General features: G+C 46.3%; 1 protein-coding gene across 2 annotated transcripts in view; it reads left to right on the forward strand.

Moving 5' to 3' along the window:
- Positions 1 to 470: 470 nt before the first annotated feature.
- The window catches only part of EZR (ezrin), a 49024-nt gene continuing 32375 nt past the window's right edge, over positions 471 to 17119 (forward strand). Inside the window, exons 1-2 of one of the 2 annotated variants that reach the window (XM_027082286.1) lie at positions 471 to 583; positions 1512 to 1598. In XM_027082286.1, coding sequence (XP_026938087.1) covers positions 1587 to 1598 — 12 coding nt within the window. In that variant the 5' untranslated portion in view covers positions 471 to 583; positions 1512 to 1586. Of the gene's footprint in view, positions 584 to 1511; positions 1599 to 17119 lie in introns of those variants that run through there. The other variant, XM_027082296.1, reaches the window with a different exon arrangement.

A 17119-nucleotide genomic window follows, 5' to 3' on the forward strand; every position in this document is an offset into this window, starting at 1 on the left:
GGTTCTCAGAAGCCCGTCTCGGTCCCGGGGCAAGGACAACAAAATGACCCGACCACGGGACAGGCCGACCCCAAACGGCCCAGCACCTCCTCGGTGGCCGCCGGCCGGCTCCTCCAGGCTAATTTACATTTTCTTGGTCTTCCTCTGTCCACTACGGAACAATCTCACACTTTACATCTACCGTCGGGAGCTGAGTCGAACTCGGCGAAGTTCTTCTCCAAGGGCAAGGGGAAGGGCAGCGAAGCGGGAGAGGTCTTTACGAAAGTGGGGTGTGGGGGGGGAGGAGCGGGGGGAGGCGGAGGGTGCCCCCTCCCCAGGTCTCCGCGGCCCTCGGGGGCGCCGGCAGGGCGGGGCCCGGGAAAGAGGGGAGTGCCCCCAGGCGCGGAGGCCGGCCGCAGCCATCTTGCCCGCGAGCCGCACCTCGCAGGTCAGGCGGGCGGGCAAGCGAGCGAGTGGGCGGGGCGGTTAGGGGCGCCGCCCCGGGGCCCCGCCCCGCCGGCGACTCTCGGGAGCGCGGGCTGCGGGCGCACTGCACCGACGCACAGACAGCGGGGAGCGAAGGCGTCCTGTGCGGGAGCCGCGGGTGAGCCAGCCGCGCGGTCCGGGGTCGACAGACTGGGGCGCCGGGCCGGGGGTTTCGCGCCGCGCGCTCCGCGGAGGGGACAGTGGCCGGAACTCGACGACAGGTGCGGCGGGGCGGCCGGCGCGCGAGCCCGGGACCGGTGGTCCCGACGGGAGCCGGGCTCGCTCCGCCGCCGGCTTCTGGGGTCTTGGGCCGGTGGAGTCCCGACCACGCGGTTCTCCCTGCGGCCCAAACACACGGCAGGTGAAGCTGAACCTGCGCGCGTGGCCGCCCCGGTTGCTCCGCCACCTTCCTCTTTCTGCTCTGTCCCCTCGGGTTCCTCTCCCAAATGCTAGCGAAGCCCGGTCTGCGTGGGTGCGCCCCCTCCCTCCTTGCCCGACCGGGCGGCCCTCGCCGCTCCCGGGCGGGGACAGTTTTTTAAAAGTGTTTCTCAAAGGTTTGACGGTTGCGGTTTCAGCCCTGGGGCAAACAGTTGCTTCACAAAGTGAAACTTGCAGTCTTACGGGCGCCAGTCTGGTTTCCCGAAAGCCCCGAAGAATACCTCGGGGGACCCCCGCCCCGGCGCCCCCCGCCCCGGTCCCCTCCCGGCCCAGCGGCCCCGTGCCCCTTCGCCGCCGGCTTCCCCGCCTGCTTGCGCGCCCTGCGCCGAGGTCCCCTCCCCCGCCGCCCGGGCTCCGCGCTCCCCGCCCCGCCCACCCGGCCCCCTCCCCGCCGGGTGCCCGCCCCTCGCCCCGCGGTCCCCCGCAGCCCCTCCGCGCAGGTCCCGCCCGCCCGGCCCGCCGTAATTGCAGGTTGGGCGGTGACTCATCCCGGCGCCCGCCCGGCCGGTTCTTAAGCAGCAGCGCGGGGTGGGCGCCGAGTCTCGGGGCGGCGGCGGGAGCCGGAGGAGGGCTGCTGGGCGCTCTAAAGGGGTTTCCTCTGCCTCTAGGTCGGGAAAACCGTTTCAGCTGCTGCTGGAGAGTGTGTTTCCAGGAGACTGAGAAAGACCCATCAGGAACCGAAAATGCCGAAACCAGTAAGTAACCCAGTTTCTGGGCGGGGTCGGATGCTTCGGGCTTTATTTTCAAGTGGAGTTACCTGGGCGAGGTGTTGGGGCAGTTTTTTTTGTAGAATAGAGCTCTTTTCTAAACAGACGAGAGGACAGGAGTAGTCAATTGTCTCCTCTCTTTGTTATTAGTTGGTCCTTTGTGGAACTCCTGGAGAAAACAAGATTATGATGCTTTTCTCTCTACAGTCTTGTTTGCGAGCCCCCGCCCCGCCCCCAGTGGTTTGGGTCTTTTATAAAAATTAGAATCCCCTTTTACGCGGTTTCGATCTGTTTAAAATCTGTATTCTAATGCAACTTGGAAGTTTCTTAAAAAGAAAAGTCGTCTAAATCGCAGGGAGAGTCAGGTGGCTTCCGACGGAGCACGCCAACTCCCTTCGAGGGTCTGGAGCCAGCTGCACCCCAGCTCTTCCTTTGGCGCTTTAAAGGGCATCCGTAAGAGAAGGCGCTGTCCTTCTGGGGGCAGCTTCGTTCCAGTCCATTTTACGACAGGCCCGTGAAGCTGTGCTCTGTTAACCCGGGAATGTGCTGGTGGCAGCAGGATTCCTATCTGAAAGAGGTTTAGTAATGAATTTGAATTGCAGATGAAGGAAGGTAGCCCTGGAGTTTGATTAGGAGGCTCCTGGGCCCTCTAGTCCTGCACTGCCGGTGCATATCGTAAACGTCAGCTGACTGGAGAGCTGCTCTGCGCCCATCTCTGTCCCCCTGCATCTGATTATGTTGCCATCTCGGGTAGATTGTGGCCAGGCTGGGCTTTTATATAAGGCTTTCATTTAAGTTGTGGGAATGAGGCAGGTTCTTTGTGACCAGCGTTTCTTTTAGAGTTGTATCTGTTCTACCAGCGTTAACACAGGTGAACTGGTGGCTACATATTGGGGAGAAGATTTTGGAGTTTTGAATCACGGTGGAGAGAATATCTGGATTCATGAAAAATTGCAATAAAATACATGTGGGATTTATTTCTTGTTTTTTCAAAAGAGTTCGTTCTGTAGTCAGTGCTTATGTGTTTTTTCTACTGTTAAATTTTAGATTCTCTAAAAGGAGTTCTTTATTAATAAAGTTTTACTTTACTGTTAGGTTAAATAAATTACTATGTTAATATGCTAAAAGATTCAGAAGCCAGTAGAGCTTTTGCCTAGGTTACATCATCAAGATGATTTATTCGTGATGCAGAAATTTTTTTCCTACACAGAATTCTTCTTTTCATTTACAATTTGCGATTGGCATGTGACATTCAGGGTTTACAATTCCTGTGATATAAAACAGACCCAGGCACAACATCTTACTCAGGGCACAGTCCTGTGCTGTGTTACACAGAGCAGTGATCAGGAGATCACTGGTGAAGTTTTCTTTATTTCATTAAAAGAAAAGATGCAGAGTTCAACTTTTAAAATATCACTCAGAAAAAAGTCAGTAAATCTGTTTCCTGTCACTATTTTTCTTTCTCATAAGGATCTGTAATTTTATTCTTTTTCTGTCTTTTTTAATTTTGGTAGTAAAATTAACATACAGTTTACCATCTTAATTATTTTTAAGTTATGGTTCAGTGGCATTAAGTACATTCACATTGTTGTGCACCCGTCACCACCATCCATCTCCAGAACCTTTTCATCTTTCCAAAGAGAAACACTGTACACATTAAACACTAACTTCCCATCTCCCCCTCCCTCCAGCCCCTGGCAGCCACGCCTCTACTTTCTGTCTCTGTGAGTTGACTCGCCTAGGTGCCTCATATAAGTGAGACTACACAGCATTTGTCCTCTTGTGGCTGGCTCATTTCACTTAGCATGATGTCCTCAAGATTCATCCATGTTGTGATGTGTGTCAGAGTGCTCTTCCTTTTTAAGGCTCTCTTTTTATTTCTTAGGGCAGGTGTGTTTTTATTTGGCTTTGAAGTTCCTTTATGATGGATCAGAAACTTGGAAAATGTTCTTCCAACAAAGTGAAGATAGTTGTTGAACTGTTAAGGAAGGATGGTAGCCATCCTTAACTTGTAACATCTTTGTATGTTAGGGTCCCAATAACCAGAGTAAGATTTTGAAAGACTATATTTTGTATAATATTTTCAATTATTTCCAGGTGGTATTGTGAGTGCCCCTTTTACGTGAGTCACAGCTGTTTTCCATAGGAAATTTCTACCTGACTCTTTTTTGGTGGGGGAGGGTCTTGCAGATTTTGCCTTGTAAGATGGATACACTTAAGTCTTTCTCCAGGTGAATCGTATGAGGGCCACTCCAGAGATCACTAAGAGCTTACTGGCTGATAGGCACTTCTAAGGCTGTTATAGAGGATCTAGTTTTTGTTACTGTTGTTTTTTGCTCCCTCCTAGATGTTAAAGCTGAACCATCCAATAACAAGCTCTACAGATGTGTCCTTTGAACAAATGGTTTATTGATTCCTATTAAGCCCAGATTAAGAATTTTGTTAGGTGGCTTCCCATGATGATTTCTAACAGCAGGATTGAAGGCAGACCATAAAGATGGCTACGTCTGCATAGTCACGGTTTGAGTCTCCTCCAGACCTCTTGAATTCGTCAGGCAAAGTGTTGTTGATTGGTATGTCTGAACAGAGTCAGTGGATGACTCTGTTTGTAAAACAATTATATAAATGAAATAATATTTACTTGCTGCGTTTTCTCTTAATACTGCTTCTGCGATCACCACTCGTTAAAAGACATTGCACGTCCACACGTTCAGTGAGCATCTGTCGCCCCGGCGCCAGGCACAGGGTATCGCACAGACGGTTGCAACAGATCTTGTCTTTGGGGAGCTTGCAGTCTGGGACCCAAGCCCAGACACAGGCAAACACTGGAATGGGAGCTGGAAAACCCGCTGGGAGCCATCCAGGAAGCAAAGAGGCTTAGGTAAAGTGTGACACAGCTGAGAGGAAAGCCACCGGTGCAGAGATGGGCAGGCAGACTGAGAGGTCTTGCTCCATCCCCCACCCCCCCGCCCCGGGGCAGCCCCCCGCCGGCACTCCAGGGCTGTGGTGCATTGCTTTTCCCAGGTGCTCTGGGCTCTACTCTTGTGTGATGGGTAGACTTTGAAGGAGGATGGTTTGAGGTCCAGAGGCACCATGCCCTCTGCCCAGCTGGCCGGTTTGGCCTGGTGTGTCCCTGTCATCTGGGGAGGGGCACGGGCTTGGTGCCCAGGGCTCTGGCTCAGGGAGCAGCCCTCCTGCCCACAGTCCGGCTGAGGGTGACCAGCGGGCTCCTTTCCCCTTCCTTCTTCCTTTCCCCCATACTCGCTTTCTTCATTGTGACAGAGAGGAGGCGTGGGGCGTCAGGAAGGAAAACCACTGCCCTCAAGCTTGGGGATGAAAAGGGTGTTGTGCTCAAGGCCAAGCTCTCTTAAAGCTGTTTTCTGAGAAGTTTAGCCTGAACTGCCTTTAAGTGGCACCTGTGGATGCCTTAGCTGTTCATTCCTAAAGTGTCGATATGGAAACTTCTAATGTAAAAGTAAGTTTTCTCCCTTCAGTAGGAAAACTCTGAAAGTGTGTTCAAAATTCTGCCCTATGCCAAAATCTTAAGGTAGTTTCTGAGATGACCTTATCTCTTGAGAATACTAGCCTCTTCCACTAAATATTTTAACATGGTCAGAATTCACTGAATATCCTAATACATCCCCCCGCCCCGTTGAGGAGCACACATGGGATCTGTTTTCCCCGTGCCCCTCCTTCACCGCACGCAGATGGTGAGTTAGGCAGCTAAGGTTTTCCCGTGTGGCGGTAAGGAGCGCTGGCTGGGCTTAGTCATTTGTCGTCACACTGGAAGGCACAGCGAGTGTGTCTGTACGTTCACGCGTCCATTCGGCAGACGTTTACTGCGTTACTGTGCTGGATGTCGAGGCTGCCGAGGTGAGCAGACACGAAACAGTCCCTGTCGTCATGGATTTACAGTATGGTGAGAGGAACAGACTGTAGTCGTAGAATAACTTGAATGTGTGCGATGGCGTGTGCGTAGGGGGAGTGCTCATCGGGGGTCAGGAACGCACCCCGACGCACGTCGTGACTGTGCTGAGCGATGTGAAGAGTGAAGGGGCGTCCTCCAGGTGAAGGAGGGAGACAGGGGACATACCCTGCAGCGAGACGGGAAACAGCTACATGGGGGCTTAACTCGGGGAAGCGCTGAAGGGTTTTGACTGGAAGGAGGTGACCTGATCAGATCAGCCTTTTGGAAGGTCACTGCAGCTGCCGTACCCGAGTCAGCAGGAGGTGCTGGGCTGTGGGAGGTGGTGGCAGCCTGGACCAGGGCCGGGCTGCGGGTGGAGAGAAGCACATGTGTCTGGGAGGTGAACTTGATAGGACTCGGTGATAGATCACCGAGCAGGGGCAGAGCGGTGTCGAGGCTGCCTTCTGGTGTCTGGCTTGTGTAAGTGTTTGGATGGTGGTGCCGTTCCCTGAGATAAGGAACCTGGAAAAGGATCGGGTGTGGGAGGGGAGGTTGAGGGTTTGGTTTGTACATGTTGTTAATACATTTGTGACTGTGATTGATGAAAGAACTCCTCACCTTCTTTCATTATTGTAACCGCTGCCCCCTGCCAGAATGTATACAAATACCAGACTTATTAAACGATAGTGTTTTTAAATCCACGTAGACTAAAAATGACCCAGCAGCTTTCTTATGTTCCTCCTGAGTGTACGTACACACTGTAGACGCACGTAGTTCAAAGTTAGCATTAATTTACTACAGGGTTCCCACATTCGGTTACGCCATCATCTGAAGACGTTAAGCTGCCCGGTCCCTCACAGGACTGCTGAATCCCCATCTCCAGGGCTGGGAGGACTGGATGTCTGTGCTTTAGGTCCCCAGACGGTTCTGATGCACCCCAGAGTTCGGGCACTGATGATTTCATAGGAAAAGGACAGTTTTTATATATTCCTCTCTCTCGGTGGGGTTGATGCTGGTGGTCGTGCGTGGGCAGCGAAGCCCAGTGTGGTTCCGGAGCCTCCATCCAGGCGAAGGCTCTCACGGTCTCATGAAGGCGGGTACGCGGTCCCAGCTCCTAGCGCCACGGGTGCCCTCATTGGTGTCTGGAACGCGGCCGAGGTGGGAAAAAGGAGATGGGGCTCAGGCTCCAGAAAGACAGGACCAGCTGCGGTGCAGGAGAGAATCTCTCTGATTTGAGCTTCTGTCCGCAGGTGTCCAGCTGCAGAGTTTAATTTGGCAGTGACCGGCGAGCTGTCAGATTTTGGCTCTCTTTGTTTCTAAAGGGGAAAAAGAGGCCAACATTTCCTATTAAATGGCAGGGAACAAAGAGACCCCATTCCTTTGTCTTCTTTTCTTGCTTCTCTTAGCCTTCCGTGCCGGCCTCTCTGTTTAGTTACCATCCTAAATAATATTGTGATTTCTAACAACATTTTGAATAATTTTATTCGTACTTGCAGTTTGGGAAAGGAAAGCACCATCACTGTTCTTAGTGAATTATCGTAGTTCTTTAATTTTTTTTTAACTTCTGTGAATCTGACAATTTGGAGATTCTTTGGATGATTCAATATGCCTCTTTCTTACAGTATTTAGACATTTCAACTCTAATCTGAAGTAGTAGAATTCAGTCTTTTTTCAAAATCAGTGAATGCATTTTGAATTATCCTCTATATTTTATTTAATTTCAGTAGTAACTACACTTGGGATTCTTCAACCACTCCAATCAGTTTTTAATTTAAACACTATACAACACTGTAAAACAATTATACTCCAATAAAGATGTTAAAATATATATATATATTTATATAATTTAAACACTGTGTGTCTGCCACTATTAATTAAATATGGAATACTTACTGAAGAGACCAGAAGGTTGCATTATTTTCCTTCTAACATGCTTAGTATCTATGGCTTTTGATGTAAAGAATAAAGATTTTATTCCAGACTTCTGTAGTTTTTTTTTAAGAAAGAAAGAAAAATAAACATTGTGCTGTGATGTGAGTTAGAGACTTCTGACTATAAAGTGAAATACTTAATATATAATTAATATACATAATTTTTCTAAGTAAAAATGCAAAGAGCTGTAAAAAGAATAGTTTCATAATTAATTTATTATATTTACCTGTACTTTGGCAAGCCATTTAGTTTCTGTGAACCTCAGTTTCGTCATTTGTAAAATGGAAGTAAAAAAACAAAGTTTTTAAGTGAAGAGAACGTGAGATAAACTGAGATAGAGCTTATACCTATGAAATCCAAACAATTTATCTTCAGATGCTGTAAGCTTTATTTCCTGTGTGCTCTTTTCCCCTGAAACATATTTTACAAACGTTTCAGTGCAACCTGTAGCTAAAGCTAAGGGCTTTAGTTCCTGAGTTGCTATAAACCAGGTAAAGTTTGTCAATAGATCTTCCAAGGGAAACAGCAACGTGAAACATTTGAGTTATTTAGTAAAAAGGAACACTTTATCTCCTTCTCATCCTCTATGTCTTCTGTGTCTTCTAGTTGTCAGTATTCCCTTGTAGGTCACATGGGTTCCTTCCTCATTTATTGAAGCCCTATTATATGCGCTAGGTGCCAGGTCTATAAAAATAAATAGGATAGGTTTTTGCCTTGAAGGGATTCTCAGTCTAGTAGGGGAGTCAGATATGTAAACAAAGAATTGCAGTGCAGTATAGTAAGTGTGGTAATAGAGATACAGAATATTGTGTACCCTAGAGAGCCAGGAAATGCCTCCCAGCTGGGTGAGATTCTTTAGGTGGGTGTTGAGGGGTGCATAGGAGTTACCCTTCTGCCTTTGGGCACTGGCGAATTCAGGCAGCAGCAGTGGTCAGTTCTGTTTTCTTTGGATTATGATTCACATTGCATTCTCCAAGACCTTTTAAACACCTATAGATAAACAGTAATGCTGTTTCAGAGGAAATGTGCATTAACATAATAATTATCTTTTTAACCTAATATACTTGAGAAAACAAACCTTAAAAGCAAAATGAAAATTTTCTGACCTTGATCCGACTTTTATTGATAACGGATGAAACTGTAATAAATAGTGTGAGACTTTGCTTTCCATTCTGTTAAACTTGAAGTCACTTTCCACAACCTAATTTTCTTTTCTGTTTTTGCCTGAGAGATGATCAGTTTGAAACTGTCAAGACCAAAAAAATTGTCATATCAGATAGTGTAAATAATTGTTTTTACTTCAGGATGGGGTAGGTAAAGGCCACATCTGGCTGTGGCCTGTTTTTGCGTGGGCTACCTAGCTAGGATTGGTTTTTTACAATTTAAAGGGATTTTTCAAAGCAACAACAACAAGAACATGCAGCCGGTGACAAATACGGCCCCCAAAGCCTAAAATACTTACTGTCCGGCCCATTACCGGAAAGATTTGCCAACCCCTGCTTTAGGATAAAAGTAATTGTTGTTAAGCCTTTGTTACAACCTTGTATATATTTAATGACTAAGCTAATAATATTTGGAAGCGGATCCACCCCATTGGTTCCAATTTTTAAAAATTTTTTGCTAAAGTACGAAGAACCTGTTCTGTTCGTCTGTGTCCAGTGCGACACAGGCCTGAGCCTGGACGTGTACTGTGAGTGCTGTCCCCAAGGAGCAGGCATGGCTGGGGCTGAGGTCATGTTTTAAACAAGGCTGCTGTTCCGCGGGTCTTGTTTCTATGGAGAAGGTGGTAGCGTCTTGTGTCCCGTTTGCTAAGCTATTGTGTGATGACAGGTTTCTGGCATATGCTAAAAGAAAGCAATTTGTACCTGATGTTTGAGTTGGAAAGAGAATGTTAGATGAATGAGTTGTGTTTTTATCACTGATCGTTTAAAATTAACTATTGTCTGTGTCTGAAAGTTTGAGTGTAGATAGTTTTATAATTTGATCCCCGGTTGGTAGAGCCCCTCCCTGTCTACCCCTTGCTGCTTTATTTACTTCAACTTATTTCTACCCTGAACAGTGACAGATACTTGTTTCTTTGCTTTCTATCTTTCCTGGCCACAAAGTGAGAAGCCAAGTGCTTTGAGGGAAGAGAAAGCATCATTATCTGCTTCTAGAACAAACTTTAAATGCTTGCTTTATTGGCAGATAAATACAGGGAAGGAGGATGAGCGAGCAGGTGAACAGGCCTGCCTCTGAGTGGGCGACCTCGGGCGAGCATCCCAACCTCCCTGAGCCCTGCTTCCTCATCTGGGAAGCAGGATCCGAGGACCTGCCTGGCACAGAGGACAGAGTAAAGGTGGCCAACTCCACTTGTAACTACTGAATTCTAATCCGATTAAAAGCTTTCATACCTCATGATGGGCATTTTTTTTTTCTGACTTAGACTAATAATGCAATAGATTGGGCCTCCCCTTTCTCCTGCTCCCACATCCCTCCATAAAATTCCTTTGTTCATTCAACAAGTAGAGTACCTACTGTGCGCCAGCCAGGTTTTTTAGGTCCTGGGGATACATTGGTGCACAAAAGGGGAGCAGTACCTGCTTTCAAGACGCCCGCACTGTAGTGGAGAAGACAAATACCTGCTGTCAGGGAGTGGTGGGAGCTGAGGTCAGTTCTCATCCCGGCTTTGCCAAGAGGTACATACAGGTAGTTTTGTTCTTTCCACTGACTCTTGTTGCGTGAAGAGTTGAAACCGTTGGGCAGAGTGACTTAGCAATGGGCAGAGCGTGACATATTTTTGTTTGTTTTTTGGTAAATCACTTGACATTGCACCACGAACCAAGGTGATATTTCTCCAAGGACCTGTTTTCACCTAGGTTTGGTGATAAGTATGTCGTCATTTGCCATACCTGCTTGGATTCTTCCATCATTTCTCAAGCATGTGGTTTGGTGAAATTTATACTTTTTGAATAATATTTTGCCTATTGTACAATTATTGCATCTATAGGTTTTTTTAATAAAATAAGTCTTAGAAGGATATCCAGTCTTATTCCTTACTTTTTTTTTTTTTTTTGCGGTACGCGGGCCTCTCACTGTGTGGCCTCTCCTGTTACCCTTGTTCCTTACAGTTTTAAAGAGCAAATTGAATCACAGATCACTTGGTAAAAGCTTAGGACAAATTTTAAACTGGAACCACCTCTTTATTTGTGAAAATGTAATATGTATGTTAGCCTAGTATCCTTGTTGAGATGTTTCATTGCCTTGGTTACATAATTACGGATGTTGTTTCTTGGGCGTTCAAGTATCTGCTTACATAATACATTGCTATTTGGGTGAGACACTTAAGTGGGACTTAGATGGGGAGATAAGGTGGGGGAAACTTGATGTTTATTAAGAAAGTGGCCAAACAGGGCAGTTTGGAAATATAATGGGATGACAAAGCTCCAAAGGGCATTATATGATTTACAAATCAACTGTAAAAAGAGAGTTTTGAGGCAATGGGGAGCAGTTGACTATTGACTAAAGTTTAAATATTAAGGAATGGTTTTTAATTATGTTGGCTATGACAGTGGTGTGGTGGTTTTATATATGTGTATGCTTATATATATGTGTGTGTGTAAGCTTAAAATATATTCATATTTAAAGTCCATTAGGGCTACATACCAAAGTTTTTACAAGTGAAATGATACACAATGGTCTTAAAATGTGCCAGAAAAAAAAAAAATGTTTTAAGTGGTAGAAGGAGTAAATGAGTCAAGAACGCTGGAAGAGAAGTAGCCGTGTCGCAGGTGGATGCAGAGCACACGCCAGCTCGTCGCACTGTTCTCTCTGCTTTTGTGAATGTTTCGAATTTTTCAAAATAAAAAGGTGGGGGTTTTTTGGGGGGTTTTTTTGGTTTTTTTTTTTTGGTTTTGCGGTACACGGGCCTCTCACTGTTGTGGCCCTTCCCGCCGCGGAGCACAGGCTCAACGGCCATGGCTCACGGGCCCAGCCGCTCCGCGGCATGTGGGATCTTCCCGGACCGGGACACGAACCCGTGTCCCCTGCATCGGCAGGCGGACTCTCAACCACTGCGCCACCAGGGAAGCCCCAAAAGGTGGTTTTTTAAAAGCATATTATAGGGGTGGAAGGGAAAGATGCTGTCACTTTTCAAATCACCAAATCCGTGAGTCACTAGAGAGAGAAAGCGGGAAGGGACGCTCCTTCCCCTGGGGTCTGGGTTCCCGGGGAGCCTGCCCTGCCTGCTGCTGGGTCCCAGGGAGCAGTTCTCCATGGATCCCCGGAGCAGAACCGCAGTTCTTAGACCTTTGGTGTTCTGATCAGATGAGGGACTGATTTAATCCCACCTGGGCCCTCTCGCCCTCCACACACCTTTTATTAAAGGAGAGCTCTAGTCAGAATTGCAGTTGACTTGGAAACGCACAGAACTGTTTGTTCCCGGCTAGTTCCAATACGGCTCTGTATTCCCACGATTTTTTTTTTGATGGGGGAGGGGGTGACCCAACTAGAAATAGGTCATTGTCTCAATAGCAGCATTCTCAAAGCTGAAAATTGGAAGTGAGCACACTCAAGTGTGGGGCATTACTTAGTGGAATTGTATGCAGCCGTTTTAAGAGATGAGTATGCAGTCAGTGCTGGGACTGGGGATGGGGGCAGGCTGTGAGGGGCTGAGACCCTGAGTAAATGCAGCAGCCCGTGAGCTGCAGGGGCGAGGTGGGCGAGAGCATTACTCCCAATCAGGGAATTAGGTGCGTAATTCTGAGCCCACTCGGGATGTAGCATGCTTGATTGGGACAGAGTACGAATTGAAGAGGTCTTTTTTTTTTAAACTTCGCATAATTTCAGAGAGTGGTTTAAAAAAGCATAAATTCAGTTGAAGTGGCTTATTCGAGCAGATTTTGTTAGCTGGCTGATTTAGCTTGGACTTTTAAAAAATAAAACTATTGGGGTCTTACTCTCTATTTTTGATAGATAGCAAAAGTAAAGACTTTTTGGTCAAGTTCAGATATATCTTATCTAAGCTCCTTATAGGAGAAATGTTCTTTAATACTGCAAAATATTACGGCACATGTGATCTTAACTAGGGGCAAAGATTTATTTCAGAAATGGCGCAGGTTTAAGTATGGCTTATTTTATATGCCCTTCCCTAAAACAGCAGGTTAGCAAAGGAATTATGTTGTTTTGACACTTTCATTCTTCCATAGGCTTTCCTCCCATCAGATTAGAAAACTCTTCACAGACTTCTAAATTTACAAAGAAAACAGTCCACTCCAGGTGGAATGAGTCTGTAGGCCTTTAATTTCCTATGCTTTACGAGCCTGGAATTAAAATCCATCTACCACGTGCTAGCCCTCTTGGCCCTGTCCCTTCCTTTGCATCTTTTATGGGATCCTAAGTTTGTGGATATAATTAACCTCACTTTTCAGTGAACTAAATCGGTGCTGAAATATGTATGACACACCTAGTAAAACTGAAATGACATACTACAGAATCGCGGCTTCAGCAGCTTGTCAGATAAAGTGACCTTGAACGATCATTTATTTTGCCTCCCTTGGGGCGGGAAGAGGAGAGAGGGATAATGATTATTTGTGTTTCTAGAAAGGAACAGTTTCTTTTGCAGAATGTAACATTCTCTGATTATGTATTTACCCCTTCCTGTGGAAAGTGGTGTCCAAGTGTCCTAGTTTAAATTTACACACAGGGTGTATGTCATTCCCCGTGTAGAAGAAATCAGTTCCTACTTACAGACACTCCCCAAAAAAGATCTTAAAAATCGACAGCCAATAGGTATCAGGAATATTATTTTTACATGCCATTAGCAGGTAGGGAAATCCCCACCAGTGTTACCCTGCAGCACGGATTTGGAACTTGGGTGAGAATGACAGTCCTTTCATTTTGTCAGGTGCTTGGAAAGCAGTTTCTTACTGCCTTCCATTTCCTCCTTCCAAAATTAGTGCCTTAGCCTGGTGAACAGTGGGGAGGGCTTAGCACAAGCTGTTTCCCAAACCCCGGTTTTACAGTAGAGGAGGGAACTGTGACCCTCTTTTTAGTGGGACTGTTCAGAAAGTTCCCTTCCAGCTCTAAGGTCATGATTTTTCTCTAGTTATATTGAGTACAGACAGGACTGGTTTGTTCACTTTTTGTATTGCTAAGCAGGCTTTGGCTGACAGGAAGTGGGTCTGGGGGCAGGAAGTGGCTTACTTTCAGAGGCAAAAGGAGCTGTTTAGAAAGACTTGGGAGTTCATTTCATGTTCTCGAAATTATGCGATGGATATTAGTGGATCTGAGCTCTTCCTATCTATATCTGTCTGTATATATACTTCACATAATTTTCACCCTGGAGTTTGAAAATACAAACTTTTCAATTCAAAAGTTTAAAGTCATTGACTTACATTGAAAGATACAACTTTAGGACTAACATGTAAGAGCTATACAAATATAAACAGTTTTAGTAGGTAAGGAAATTGCATAAGCCTTTCCAGGCCGCAGTTTCTCAGCCTTTAAAAGAAGGTAGTCAGACTAGGATAACTTTTTACCTCTCACCAAGCAATACCCATTTAGAGTCACCTTACGAAACAGTTACCCCTCCTCCCTTTTTTAATTCTTCTACCTAGAACATATACACGTATATAACATAAAAACAGGGTATACAGTATAACGTGACGTAGATACCCGAAACAGAAGTTGTTGGGAAATTCCAAGGCCCGGCTTTCATGTTTCACTCTGCCCTGTCATTGTCCACAGCGTATTAAGGACTTCGCTTTTACACTGTAAGCTTAGCCTAATGGTGGCGGAGGAGAGCAGCTTGGAAAAGGAGATGAGGGGTGTGTAGTGTTGGTTTTCATGGTTACCTTTAAGTTATCCTCAGTACTCCTTAAAGTGGTACTGAATTCTCTGTAAAATGAAGTGCCTACCCTAGGGCGTTGTGATTCTCGGAAGACGTGAGCTAAGAAACTGCTTACAGCTCTGTGGTTTATAAGAGTCAGTTTGGCTCGTTTGACACTGAACTCTGTAGTTATGACCTTACTTTTCATTAGTGATTAGCAGCTCGGCGGACACTAATCCATGGCTGCTTTTTCACACCTGGTGGAGAAGGAGTGGGCGGGGAGGGCAGGATTGTTGGACTTCGCCTGAGGCACTCGGTTGTGGTAGGTTAATTCACTTTCTTGATAGATAGCACCTACAGGGAATTGGGAGTTATTCTCATCCACTGTGAGCATCAGTCCGCATGTCGCAGAGCTTGAATTTTCCTGCTGGGGGAGCGACCACAGCCACAGGGGTTGGAGTATCTGGAGCTCTGAGATGGACAGCGGGAGGGAGGCTGGGAGCGGCCGACACAGGGCCCCCCCCCCCCCCCGCCTTCTCGGTGACTTTGCGGACTCCGTAGCCCCGGGCATAGCACCGGTCCGTGACTCCTGGGAAGTGCGGATAACAGGAACTGCGGGCCAGCACTTCGACCTCCTTAGGAGTTGTCTCGAGTGGACTCTTGTCAGCCCTAACATTCGATGGTTTTATTATTCCTATTACTAGGCAATAAAAGGCTGGTGTATTTATTATCCTGGGATTGTACAGTTATATGAATACTTGATTAGAATATGAGTTTGTGTCTGTGCTGCCCATCTGTCTTGGTTGGCTGTGCTACAGACAAAATGGTGGTGCGCAGAATTCTTACTGCATCGCCTGGCACTTTGTGTTCTGATTAATTCCGTAGACTTTTTGCAAGATTTGTGGAGCTAGATGGCCAGTTTTCTTTGGCATTTGATAATTTTTCCTAAGCCTAACAAGCCATTTTCTTCACCTTCACTCAGTTTCTTCTTTAACCTCAAAAAAGAAGACTAGGGCTTCCCTGGTGGCGCAGTGGTTGAGAGTTTGCCTGCCGATGCAGGGGACGTGGGTTCGTGCCCCGGTCCGGGAAGATCCCACGTGCCACGGAGCGGCTGGGCCCGTGAGCCATGGCCGCTGAGCCTGCGCGTCCGGAGCCTGTGCTCCGCGGCGGGAAGGGCCACAACAGTGAGAGGCCCGCGTACCGCAAAAAAAAAAAAAAAGGACTAATTTTAAAAAGTTATTATCCATTGGTGGTCAGGTTTGCCATAGCGTTATTAGTAAGATATACTGTTATTCACACCTTCTCTGAAGGTCAGTAAACCTCAAGAAGTCGTGTTAAGAGCTTGAGCTTACGCATGTACCCCTGAAGTTTCTAACTTTGAGGCCAGCTTGCCTTCAGGCACCCGGTGACATGTGGATACTGCTGTTGTTGGCAGCATTTTAGAAAGACCGATGCCTCCCTCCTGACTGACAGCAGAGTTGATGTCTTTGCCAGTACAGTCAGTTATCAGGTTACTACGGACTTGACTCCAGTTAATGAAAGGTTGTGTTTTAAGAACCACATTTCTATTTTACTTGTCTTCTCTCCGTATAGTGTTTTAATATTTTGACATTGGTTTTTATTTTGACCTCTCCATGCTTAAAAGAATGGTGTACAACAGGGTGTTTTCTCAGCTGCCTTTCTTGAATAGAAAGGACACTTTAAAGTGGACACACTAAAGTGTCCACTTTAGAAGTTGGACACTTCTAAAGAACTGCGTGCTTATTAGAAACTATAACGATGTGAACTATGGTCATTGGATTTTTAATGGCAACTATTTTCATGGAATTTTGTTGTTTATATAAACAGTGTTACTGGGAGCAGTGTTGCACATTTAACTAAGACAAACATTTTGTTTAATAGATGGAAACAAACTTATCTCTATTAGCCATTACGGTGACAGCCTGTAAAGGGTTAGTGATAGGGACAGAGAAGAGCTAAAAAGCAAAAAATCCATTGCCCTTGGGGCTTTCCAACTTCGCCTCCTAAATTGGCTAAATTCACAGGTCTGCATTTCTACATTAAGCTGATTAAGGTTTGCTGAGTTACTGGTAATGTTTTACAGAGGGTGATTATTATTTGTAAATGACCACTGTGTGTCATCGCTAATGCTGTGATTTATTGAGCTGCAGTATGTTCATGAGACTGATTTTTATCTTAAAGATAAGGAGATCAGGATCCAAAGAGTACAAAAATTGGCATCCCTCTGTAGAGATACAGTTTCATTAAGAAAAACCTGTCTGCAAGTTTAGGTCTAGTACTGAACGAAAGTCTAGTAAAAGTATTTCACATAATGGAGTATAAATAGTAGCAGTGCATACGTTAATCTTGCCAGAAGGAGTTGTGGCCGTTTGCTTGTTCAGGATCCTAGCCTAGCCTCTTTCCCTGAGGGCAGGGTCTGTGTGGGTGTGGCCTTGCTTATGAGATGGGAGGAGCTGAAGATGGATGGGCCCATCCCAACCTCCTGAGTCAGAATCTCTGGGCCTGGGGCCCAGGAAACTGTTTCAACAAGCTCTCCAGGTAATTCTTTTGTGTGTTCAAGTTTGAGGAGCACTGAGGGCCTGGGGAGAGTAGCATATGAGGTGTGGCTGGCCATGCTTCCTGTGCACTTGCTAACAGACACCAGCCTTCATGAAGCCTGTCTGGTATTGCCGCAGTGAACAGGGCTCTGGAGGGGTTAATGTTCGTCCAAGAAAGCGAAATTCAAAGATAGCGTTCCGTTAAAAAAAATTTTTTTTGGTACTTTAATTGGGTGCTGGGCGATGACGAGTTCGGCACCAATTGGAGTTAAATGTGAAACAAGACTCAGTTTGCTGCTCAAAA

The sequence above is a fragment of the Aethalodelphis obliquidens genome, unplaced genomic scaffold (assembly GCF_003676395.1).
Source record: "Aethalodelphis obliquidens isolate GAN/ISIS:26980383/991018 unplaced genomic scaffold, ASM367639v1 scaffold3, whole genome shotgun sequence".
Classification (NCBI taxonomy): Eukaryota; Metazoa; Chordata; class Mammalia; order Artiodactyla; family Delphinidae; genus Aethalodelphis; species Aethalodelphis obliquidens.